Source organism: Scyliorhinus canicula, chromosome 6 (assembly GCF_902713615.1).
Source record: "Scyliorhinus canicula chromosome 6, sScyCan1.1, whole genome shotgun sequence".
NCBI classification, from domain to species: Eukaryota; Metazoa; Chordata; class Chondrichthyes; order Carcharhiniformes; family Scyliorhinidae; genus Scyliorhinus; species Scyliorhinus canicula.
The window spans coordinates 3,947,317-3,960,002 of NC_052151.1; the positions used below are offsets into that span (position 1 = coordinate 3,947,317).

Sequence of the window (12,686 nt, forward strand, 5' to 3'; positions counted from 1 at the left end):
CACCATTCACGACTCCTCAGACACTGCAGCAAGACCTGGACAATATCCAGGCTTGAGCTGACAAGAGGCAAGTTACATTCCCACTACCCAAGTGCCAGACAATGACCATCTTCAATAAGAGAGAAACAAACCATTGCCCCTTGACATTGCTGAATCCCCCACTATCAACATCCTGGGGGTTACCATTGATCAGAAACTGAACTGGACAAACCATATTAATACTGTGGCTTACAGGGCAGATCAAAGGCTCGGAATCCTACAGCGAGTAACTCATCTTCTGACCACCCCCCCAAAGCCTGTCCACCATCTACAAGGCACAAGTCAGAAGTGTAATGGAATACTCTCCACTTGCCTGGATGAGTGCAGCTCCAACAACACTCAAGAAGCTGGACACCATCCAGGACGAGGTATGAAACAGGTCCATTTTGAGCTTGTAAACTTGGTGCAGTCCCACATGGAATACCTCACTCCATTCAGGTTTATGTATAGGCCAACTAAGGTTATTATTATCTTTAGCCGTATCAGGACTATGTCTGTTCGATGGAATCACGATGTGCCATATCAATGCTTATCTTGGTATGGAATTTCTCCATCGACCACTTTAATCCAATTTAAAGTTGGCTTTAAAATAGGATTTTTACATAAGTAGTAGCGTCGTGTTAAAGCTCAGTGTGATTTCTATCGAGACACCCTGAATGCTTTATCTGCATTTCATGCTCTAGGGGGCAGGCTAGTCCCTTAGTTAACCATAGGAGGTGTGAAGCTGCTACACTTTGTTTTGTTTCATTCATAAGAAGATGAAACATTCAAAAAAAGAGTTGTTTGTCTCATTGAAGACTGCTCCCTCTCACAGACTTTGCTTTTAATGATGTTTCCTTGTCCTCCCCTGGCTCAAGACAAATGGATGCCTCTGGCTCCATCCTCTGGTAGTTCCACTTTGTAGATCTCATTGAGAACAGACTAAAGACCCTTCAATTCTCTTCACAGCTTCTGTTTCAGACGCCACTTATGTTTGCTGTTCTTTTCGTCCCCATAAATAGTGCAGAACAAGCTCAAGGGCAATTAGAGATGGGCAATAAATGTTGGTCCACGACAACCCTGGAATGAATTTTTTTTAAACTGTCAAACAGCAATTAAGAGGCTTTAGTGGCTGAAATAATCATCAGCCTGAGGTATTTTAGTATGAATTCAAAATCTAATTGCATCACTTAATTGGAGTTTGTGCCTCCTGCACATCTCTCATTCATACATGTTGTTTTGTGCACAGTATTATTACTGAGTGATTCCAGATGGGTTCAAGCCTGTGTGTGATTCTGACAGGTGATTAGACTGCTTTAGTGGAGACTGCTGAGGGAATGGGCCACACACAGTTTTACTGATTGCATGTTCATGGAAACAAAATGAGTCGTTTTGTATCACATCTTTTCAACGTTTCTCATTATTAGCTTAATGTTGTTTTGCCTGACATTTCCTCTCCAGCTCAGAATTCTTTGTACTTTTTCTCATCTCCAGATGGAATGGAAGACTTAGAAAAAGCAACAGAAAAGAACCGAATATAATAATAGTGAAAGCTGAGTATTATTTTTGTGCATCATTTTTAAGAACAAGAACAAAGAACAAAGAAAATTACAGCACAGGAACAGGCCCTTCGGCCCTCCCAGCCTGCACCGATCCAGATCCTTTATCTAAACCTGTTGCCTATTTATAAAGGTCTACTTCTCTCTGTTCCCCACCCGTTCATATATCTATCCAGGTGCATCTTAAATGATGCTATTGTACCCACCTCTACCACCTCAGCTGGCAAAGCATTCCAGGCACCCACCACCCTCTGCGTAAAAAACTTTCCACGCACATCCCCCTTAAACTTTCCCCCTCTCACCTTGAAATCGTGACCCCCTTGTAATTGACACCCCCACTCTTGGGAAAAGCTTGTTCCCTGTCCATACCTCTCATAATTTTGTAGACCTCAATCAGGTCTCCCCTCAACCTCTGGCTTTCCAACGAAAACAATCCTAATCTACTCAACCTTTCTTCATAGCTAGCACCCTCCATACCAGACAACATCCTGGTGAACCTCCTCTGCACCCTCTCTAAAGCATCCACATCCTTCTGGTAATGTGGCGACCAGAACTGCACGCAGTATTCCAAATGTGGCCTAACCAAAGTCCGATACAACTGTAACATGACCTGCCGACTCTTGTACTCAATACCCCGTCCGATGAAGGCAAGCATGGTGTATGCCTTCTTGACCACTCAGGGTACAATGGACCTGAATTCCCAGATCTCTTCCATATAGTCTGCTCTTGTGTTAGATCTTCCAAAATACATCACCTCGCATTTGCCTGGATTGAACTCCATCTGCCATTTCTCTGCCCAACTCTCCAATCTATCTATATTTTGCTGTATTCTCTGACAGTCCGCCTCACTATCTGCAACTCCACCAATCTTAGTATCATCTGCAAACTTGCTCATCAGACCACTTATACCTTCATCCAGGTCATTTATATATATCACAAACAACAGTGGTCCGAGCACGGATCCCTGTGGAACACCATTTCTCCATTTTGAGACACTCCCTTCCACCACTACTCTCTGTCGCCTGTTGCCCAGCCAGTTCTTTATCCATCTAGCTAGTACACCCTGAACCCCATACGACTTCACTTTTTCCATCAACCTGCCATGGGAAACTTTATCAAATGCTTTACTGAAGTCCATGTATATGACATCTACAGCCCTTCCCTCATCAATTAACTCTGTCACTTCCTCAAAGAATTCTATTAGGTTTGTAAGACCTGACCTTCCCTGCACAAAACCATGCTGCCTATCACTGATAAGTCTATTTTCTTCCAAATGTGAATAGATCCTATCCCTCAGTATCTTCTCCAACAGTTTGCCTACCACTGACGTCAAGCTCACAGGTCTATAATTCCCTGGATTATCCATGCTACCCTTCTTAAACAAAGGGACAACATTAGCAATTCTCCAGTCCTCCGGGACCTCACCCGTGCTCAAGGATGCTGCAAAGATATCTGTTAAGGCCCCAACTATTTTGTCCCTCGCTTCCCTCAGTAACTTGGGATAGATCCCATCCTGTCCTGGGGACTTGTCCACCTTAATGCCTTTTAGAATACCCAAAACCTCCCCCTTCCTTATGCCGACATGACCTAGAGTATCCATCCCTAGCCTCAACATCCATCATGTCCCTCTCCTTGGTGAATACCAATGCAACGTACTCATTAAGAAGCTCACTCATTTCCTCTGACTCCACGCATAAATTCCCTCTTTTGTCTTTGAGTGGGCCAATCCTGTCTCTAGTTACCCTCTTGCTCTTTATATACGAATAAAAGGCTTTGGGATTTTCCTTAACCCTGTTAGCCAAAGATATTTCATGACCCCTTTTAGCCCACTTTATTGCTCGTTTGAGATTTGTCCTACTTTCCCGATATTCCTCCAAAGCTTCATCAGTTTTGAGTCGCCTCGATCTTACATATGCTTCCTTTTTCATTTTAGCTTGTCTCACAATTCCACCCGTCATCCATGGTTCCCTAATCTTGCCATTTCTATCTCTCATTTTCACAGGAACATGTCTGTCCTGCACTCTAATCAACCTTTCTTTAAAGGTCTCCCACATTTCAAATGTGGATTTACCTTTAAACAGCTGCTCCCAATCCACATTCCCTAGCTCCTGCCGAATTTTGTTATACTCTGCCTTTACCCAATTTAGCATTCTTCCTTTCGGACCCCTCTTGTCCTTGTCCATGAGTATTCTAAAACTGACGGAATTGTGATCGCTATTCCCAAAGTAATCGCCGACTGAAACGTCAACCACCTGGCCGGGATCATTCCCCAATACCAGGTCCAGTATGGCCCCTTGGACTATTTACATACTGCTCTAAAAAACTCTCCTGGATGCTCCTTACAAACTCTGCTCCATCTACGCTCCAACGCTACATGAGTCCCATTCAATGTTGGGGAAGTTAAAATCTCCCATCACAACCACCCTATTGCTCCTACATTGTTCTATAATCTGTCTACATATTTGTACCTCTACTTCACGCTCGCTTTTGGGAGGCCTATAGTAAAGTCCCAACAATGTTACTGCACCCTTCCTATTTCTTAGCTCTATCCATATTGCCTCAGTGCTCGAATCCTCCATCGTGCCCTCCTTAATCACAGCTGTGATATCATCTCTGACCAGAAATGCAACTCCTCCATCCCTTTTACCTCCCTCTCTATCCTTCCTGAAGCATCTATATCCTGGGATATTTAGTTGCCAGTCTTGCCCATCCCTCAACCAAGTCTCAGTAATACCAATAACATCACATTCCCAGGTACTAATCCAAGCCCTAAGTTCATCTGCCTTACCTGCTACACTTCTCGCATTAAAACAAATGCACCTCAGACCACCTGTCCCTTTGCGATAATCATCTCTTCCCTGTCTACTCTTCCCCTTAGTCACATTGAGTTTATTATCTCGCACCTTACTGGCTTTAGTTGCTGCTTCTTTACTGACCTTTAACTTCCTGATCTGGTTCCATCCCCCACCACATTAGTTTAAAACCTCCCCAACAGCATCCCCGAGGACATTGGTTCCAGTCCAGCCCAGGTGTAGACCATCCGATTTGTAATGGTCCCACCGCCCCCAGAACCGGTTCCAATGTCCCAAAAATCTGAACCTTTCCCTCCTGCACCATCTCTCAAGCCACGTATTCATTCTGACTATTCTTAAATTTCTACTCTGACTGTTTTGTGGCACTGGTAGCTATCCTAAGATTACTACCTTTGAGGTCCTACTTTTTAACTTATCTCCTAACTCCCTAAATTCTGATTGTAGGACCTCATCCCATTTTTTACCTATATCGTTGGTGCCTATATGCACCACGACAACTGGTTGTTCACCCTCCCCCTTCAGTATGTCCTGCAGCCGACCTGAGACATCCCTGACCCGTGCACCCAGGAGGCAACATACAACAGATGCTCCAAGGTAGAGAAACAGGGAGTAGGACAGGAGATGGTGCTTGGAGGGTAACTTGAATTCAGCCTGGAGGACCTCATTCTGCAGGTTAAATAACTCCCAATTTCATTCCACTTTAATTCCATTTACCGGTGAATAGTAGAGGTGCCCAAAATGGAGATGGGTGGACTCTGAATCAAAGTCAGAGACCCTGTTCGAGATTGATGGAACAAAGAGCAGAAAATTCAGAGCAATAAAGGCGTGAGTGTTAATTTTGCAGACTTCAGGGTGATTCTTTTAACTGCCCATGGTTCAGTTAGGGACCAGCTGGTGGATCATAGAATCATAGAATTTACAGTGCAGAAGGAGGCCATTCGGCCCATCGAGTCGGCACCGGCTCTTGGAAAGAGCACCCTACCCAAGCTCACACCCCCACTCTACCGCCATAACCTTGTAACCCCACCCAACACTAAGGGCAATTTTGGACACTGAGGGCAATTTATCATGGCCAATCCACCTAACCTGCACATCTTTGGACTGTGGGAGGAAACCGGAGCCCCCGGAGGAAACCCACGCACACATGGGGAGGATGTGCAAACTCCGCACAGACAGTGATCCAAGCCGGGAATCAAACCTGGGACCCTGGAGCTGTGAAGCAATTGTGCTAACCACAATGCTACCATGCTGCCCTAAATAGAATTTACAGTGCAGGAGGCCATTCAGCCCATCGTGTCTGCACCGGTCCTTGGAAAGAGCACCCAACCCAAGCCCATCTCTCCCCCCCCCCCCCCAACCCAACCCCATCCCCAGAATCCAGTAACCCCTCCCAGCCTTTGTGGTCACTAAGGGCAATTTATCATGGCCAATCCACCTAACCGGCACATCTTTGGACTGTGGGAGGATGTTTGAGTGGAGCGTAAACTTTGGCACGGACCTGTTGAGTTTGTCTGTCTGCTTTATTGTTGATGTGGACATGCGGCGTTGGATTGGGGTGAGCACAGTAAGAAGTCTTACAACACCAGGTTAAAGTCCAACAGATTTGTTTCAAACACGAGCTTTCGGAGCGCAGCTCCTTCCTCAAGTGCGCTCCGAAAGCTTGTGTTTGAAACAAACCTGTTGGACTTTAACCTGGTGTTGTAAGACTTCTTACTGTGCTTTATTGTTGTAAATGCTAAATAGTATAAGTACGTGTCCAAAGTCCAGGCACAATCCTAAAGGTCAGGTCCTCATTTTATTTGAGAAACTATGTTGTTTTTTCTTTGGATTTTTATAATGAATTCTTCACTCCTGACTAACCTTTCATTTTCTTTTTGCTGCAATCTGCCCACCTCCGCACTTCACTCAAGATCAAGGGGAATGGATTTTTAATTCACGAGCTTCCCTTGCTAGTGTGAGGTGTATATTTTCATGTACTACTAAAATATTTAAAGCAGCATTTCAAAGATTTCTGATCTGCCTGGGAAAGCTCGGTCCTGTTACTTTCTTCGGCTAAACTATAACCCTTTCATTCCTGCACCCCTTGTCACTGTGCACAAAACAACGGGATCGGCCATCGGGTAGACTTCTTTCCCAATGGATTTCATACAACCGATAGTTCAAATTTATGAAGAGCTTGAATACAGCGAGTAGGACAAAACTATTTCCTCTGGTAGATGGGTCAGTAACTAGAGGTCATTGATTTTAAAATAAGAGGTCGAGAGTAAATGAAGAGAATGTTGATCGTCCAGGTTTGCTTTAATCTGGACCATGCTAACTGAAAGGATGGAGGAAGTGAATTCTAAAAGAGCTATCAGAGGAAAATTGGACATGTATTTAAAGAGAATCATTTTTAGCGGTTTGGGGAAAGAGGAATTTATTGGATAGGCCTTTCAAAGAGCCAGGCTGGTACAATTGTTGCCTCTCATGATGAAAGGTCAATGAGCTGAAATGATAATGCTGTCTCTCACTCTCTCTCGATCGTGACCTGCTGAATATTTCCAGTATTTCAGATTTCCAGTGAGCACTGTATTTGTCTTTAATACCATCCACCCTCTGAACGTTCTCTGCTCTAAGGAGAAAAATCCTAGCTTTCATAGGGCAGCACGATAGCATAGTGGTTAGCACAATTGCCTCACAGCTCCAAGGTCCCAGGTTCGATTCCCGGCTTGGGTCTATTTGGGGCAGCACGGTACCATTGCGGTTAGCACAATTGCTTCAATTCCTGTGCGGAGTCTGCACGTTCTCCCCGTGTGTGCGTGGGTTTCCTGCAGATGCTCTGGTTTTCTTCCACAGTCCAAAGATGTGTAGGTTAAGTGGATTGGCCATGCTAAATTGCCCCGAGTGTCCAAAATTGCCCTTAGTGTTGGTTGGGGTTACTGGGTTATGGGGATAGGGTGGAGGTGTGGGGTTGGGTAGAGTGCTCTTTCCAAGAGCTGGTGCAGACTCGATGGGCCAAATGGCCTCCTTCTGCACTGTAAATTCTATGATTCTATTTCAAGGGTAGAGTATCAGAGGATAAACTGATGAAAACAGTTCTTTTGTAGTGAGGATTCAGTGGGCGTGCTGAATTGTTGGGGAGAAAGAAGACAGTATCATTGGAGGTTACTATGAAGTCCAGAAGTGAGGGGAGAGTGGAACTGTGGCCAGCAACCAGACTGCATCTGAAGCTGGTAGACAAGTGAAGTCCAAGCGTCGGTTCCTTTGATTCCCGCCGGCGGGAACAGCCTGTCAGCGACGGGAATTTGGCCCATTGCGGGCCGGAGAATCGCCGCGGGGGGCCCACTGACCGGCGCGATTCCCGCCCCTGCCGATTCCTGGGTGGCGGAGAATTCGGGCCCCGCCCCTGGTCACTGCACTAAAGGAATGATGTGATCAAATGAGAGAGGGTCCCGAGGGGGTTTATGAGGGTGTTTCCAGGAATGGAGAATCTATGAGAATTGATGAATAAAGGCATTTTGTTAAAGCTTCTTGTCTTACACCCATCAGCACAAATGCAAGAATACCATTGTCAAGGGGAGCACCAATGTTATAATATATGAGAAAAGGGTGCTGTTTGGTATGCAACTGAATTCTGGTAGAGACGTTGCCATGGAGAATGCACCAGTAGATGGTGACTGACAGTTAACCTCTGAGTAGTGTTTGAAATTAAAACTAGGAAGCTTGAAACATTGATCTGAGGAATGAACCAGTGAACGGATATCACTTATGTTGTTTAGGTGCGATAGGTGCAATCTGGGTACAAGATCTTTCTGTCTGCAAATAACAGTTCGCTGTGTATTAATATATGTAGCTTCCAGTTCTATCCATGAAGAAAGGTTGGACAGGCAAGGATTGTTTTCCCTTCAACTGAGAAGGCTGGGGGGAGATTTAATTGAGAGGTATAAAATTATAAGGGCTTGAGAAAGAGTTAATAGGGAGTTAATAGGAAATAGTTAATAGTTAGGTGGCGGTTTTTGACTAGCGCAGACGCGATGGGCGCTGTGTGAGTCCATGACTCGATGATTTTTCCCTTAGTAGGGAGGTCAATAACGAGGGACCATAGATGTAAAGTAATTGGCAGAATGATTTGAGGCGAGTTGAGGAGAAATCATTTCACCCAGGTGATGGTGAAAATCTAGAACTCATGACACAAAAGCATGGGAGAGGGAGAAATCCTCATTGGATATACACTGACGGTGTGGTGACCTACAGGGCTACAAACGGTAGCATGGTGGTTAGCATAAATGCTTCACAGCTCCAGGGTCCCAGGTTCGATTCCCGGCTGGGTCACTGTCTGTGCGGAATCTGCACGTCCTCCCCATGTGCGCGTGGGTTTCCTCCGGGTGCTCTGGTTTCCTCCCACAGTCCAAAGGTGTGCGGGTTAGGTGGATTGGCCATGCTAAATTGCCCGGTGTGTCCTAAAAAATAAGGTTAATGGGGGGGGGGGTTACTGGTATAGGGTGGATACGTTGGCTTGAGTAGGGTGATCATTGCTTGGCACAACATCGAGGGCCGAAGGGCCTGTTCTGTGCTGTACTGTCCTATGTCTAAACCAAGAGATTTTTCTTTACAACCTGCACCGGCCACCACTTCACCACACCCTCGCACCACCACAATCTTCTCTCCTCTAAGCAGGATAAACCAGCTTTTCCTTCTCTCCCACAGTCCAACTGAAACCCCTGATTAACTGAAGCATTCTAATAAATGTCCTGATTTCTCTTTTCTCCTTATTTGCATTCAGAAAAAAACTCCTTTGGAAATAATGAAATAAATCCATTCAAAATGATCGGGTGAAATCTCTTGCAGCTCCATGTTTGAACTGTCACCACTTTACAATGTAAATAAGAATCACTGATTAAGATTTAAGTGGCTGCATACAGTTAGTGGTGAATCAGGTATACAGGGAGTGAAGCACTCCCTGCTTCAGGAATAGGAAACCAAATTATTCCTCTCAGTGACATTTACAGGCTGTTGACAAGCCCTTGTGCGATTATGGAAAACAAAGTACTTGACAAGGTCAAGAGATGTGAGCAATTCGTGTCACCTCACTATCAGAGGGCTTGTTGAGAGCGGAGGCGGACGGGATGAATCAGTAAAGCTGATGGAGAACATTGTGAAAATGACAGCAGCCACAATCACCGCAATCAGGTGATGAAGCTTTCTGTAGGAGAGGCTTTCTGCTTTTCACACCCATCATCATTCTCGCATGGTCGCTATGGTGACATGCCATACCTCCATCAACGCAGATTGACCCAGTGTCCTTTGTCCTATTAAAACCTTCTGTCAGACGACTGATGCCTGCCATCATGCTACTATATAAAGGACAAAAAGAAAACAACATTTGTTCGTTCCCTATGAGAGCAATGGAAGGAAGAACTGACAATTTAAATGGTGATTTCAGAAGGCAGTTTATGATAATGAAGTACTTTTGAAGTGTAGTCACTGGGTAGGTTTTCCTGGCCCTAAGTGGCACAGATGATTTGGCAATGGCCGACAGCACAATCTCCCGGTCCTGCTGATATTAACGGCGTTTTGAATCGTTTGGCGGGTCTGCCGCCAGGAAGCCCGGCGCGGTGGGTCACCTTCGGCAAGACCAGAAGATCAAGCCAGCCGGAGGACCGGAAAATCCCACCCACTGTATTAATGTAGGCAATGGGACAGCCAATTTCTGCAGCAAGAAACAGCAGCATGCGAAATGAAGAGGGCGAGAATTTAATTTAAGCATTTGCACAATGTAAAACCAGACTGCTGGGAATTAATGATACTGACACAAGAGAAAGCTCCTCTCTTCTTATTTAAAGAGTGGCATAAGATCTGTGACACACACCACAGAAAGCAGCTGGGAGGATCGGGATCTGAAAGTTGGCAGTCAGGAGTACTGCATTTTCCTAGTCCTTCTCTGACAGTGCGGCACTCCCTCAGTAATGACCCTCTGACAGTGCGGCACTCCCTCCGTACTGACCCTCTGACAGAGCAGCACTCCCTCAGTACTGACCCTCTTACAGTGCAGCGCTCCCTCAGTACTGACCCTCTGACAGTGCGGCACTCCCTCAGTACTGACCCTCTGACAGTGCAGCACTCCCTCTGTACTGACCCTCTGACAGTGCAGTACTCCCTCAGTACTGACCCTCTGACAGTGCGGCACACCCTCAGTACTGACTCTCTGACAGAGCGGCACTCCCTCGGTACTGACCCTCTGACAGTGCAGCACTCCCTCAGTACTGACCTTCTGACAATGCAGCACTCCCTCAGTACTGATCCTCTGACAGTGCGGCGCTCCCTCAGTACTGACCCTCTGACAGTGCAGCACTCCCTCAGTACTGACCCTCTGACAGTGCAGCACTCCCTCAGTACTGACCCACTGACAGTGCGGCACTCTCTCAGTACTGACCCTCTGACAGTGCAGCGCTCCCACCGTACTGACCCCTCTGACAGTGCGGAACTCCCTCAGTACTGAACCTCTGACAGTGCAGCACTCCCTCAGTACTGACACTCTGACAGTGCGGCGTTCCCTCAGTACTGACCCTCTGACAGTGCTGCTCTCCCTCAGTACTGACCCTCTGACAGTGCAGAACTCCCTCAGTACTGACATTCTGACAGTGCGGCACTCCCTCAGTACTGACCCTCTGACAGCGCAGCACTCCTTCAGTACTGACCCTCTGACAGTGCGGCACTCCCTCAGTACTGACCCTCTGACAGTGCAGCTCTCCCTCAGTACTGACCCTCTGACAGTGCAGCTCTCCCTCAGTACTGACCCTCTGACAGTGCGGCACTCCCTCAGTATTGACCCTCTAACCGTGCAGCACTCCCTCAGTACTAACCTTCTGACAGTGCAGCACTCCCTCAGTACTGACCCTCTGACAGTGTGGCACTCCCTCAGTACTGACCCTCTAACAGTGCAGCACTCCCTCAGTACTGACCCTCTGACAGTGCAGCACTCCCTCAGTACTGACCCCTTGACAGTGCGGCACTCCCTCAGTACTGACCCCTTGACAGTGCGGCACTACCTCAGTACTGACCCTCTGACAGTGCTGCACTCCCTCACCACTGACCCTCTGACAGTGTAGCACTCCCTCAGTACTGACCCTCTGACAGTGCGGCACTCCCTCAGTAATGTCCCTCTGACAGTGCGGCACTCCCTCAGTACTGACCCTCTGACGGTGCTGCACTCCCTCAGGACTGACCCTCTGACAGTGCTAGCACTCCCTCAGTACTGACCCTCTGACAGTGCAGCATTCCCACAGTAATGACCATCTGACAGTGCAGCACTCCTCAGTACTGACCCTCTGACAGTGCAGGCACTCCCTCAGTACTGACCCTCTGACAGTGCAGCACTCCCTCAGTACTGACCCTCTGACAGTGCGGCACTCCCTCAGTAATGACCCTCTGACAGTGCGGCACTCCCTCAGTACTGACCCTCTGACAGTGCGGCACTCCCTCAGTACTGACCCTCTGACGGTGCTGCACTCCCTCAGTACTGACCCTCTGACAGTGCAGCACTCCCTCAGTACTGACCCTCTGACAGTGCGGCACTCCCCTCAGTACTGACCCTCTGACAGTGCGCACTCCCTCAGTACTGACCCTCTGACAGTGCGGAACTCCCTCAGTACTGACCCTCTGACAGTGTGGCACTCCCTCAGTACTGACCCTCTAACAGTGCAGCACTCCCTCAGTACTGACCCTCTGACAGTGCGGACTCCCTCAGTAATGACCCTCTGACAGTGCAGCACTCCCTCAGTACTGACCCTCTAACAGTGCAGCACTCCCTCAGTACTGACCCTCTGACAGTGCAGGCACTCCCTCAGTACTGACCCTCTGACAGTGCAGCACTCCCTCAGTACTGACCCTCTGACAGTGCTGCACTCCCTCAGTACTGACCCTCTGACAGTGCAGCACTCCCTCAGTACTGACCCTCTGACAGTGCAGCACTCCCTCAGTACTGACCCTCTGACAGTGCAGCACTCCCTCAGTACTGACCTTCTGACGGTGCTGCGCTCCCTCAGTACTGACCCTCTGACAGTGCAGCACTCCCTCAGTACTGACCCTCTGACAGTGCAGCACTCCCTCAGTACTGACCCTCTGACAGTGCAGCACTCCCTCAGTACTGACCCTCTGACAGTGCAGCACTCCCTCAGTACTGACCCTCTGACAGTGCTGCACTCCCTCAGTACTGACCCTCTGACAGTGCAGCACTCCCTCAGTACTGACCTCTGACAGTGCAGCACTCCCTCAGTACTGACCCTCTGACAGTGCGGCACTCCCGTCAGTACTGACC

The 12,686-nt window shown here is 47.6% G+C and overlaps 1 protein-coding gene across 1 annotated transcript in view; it reads right to left on the reverse strand.

Annotated features, from left to right (window-relative positions):
* LOC119966916 (dynein heavy chain 14, axonemal-like) overlaps window positions 1-12,686 on the reverse strand; it is a 1,122,002-nt gene that overhangs the window by 363,623 nt on the left and 745,693 nt on the right. The window contains exon 46 of the mRNA XM_038798874.1: window positions 9,644-9,723. Coding sequence (XP_038654802.1) covers window positions 9,644-9,723 — 80 coding nt within the window. The remainder of the gene's footprint in view (window positions 1-9,643; window positions 9,724-12,686) is intronic.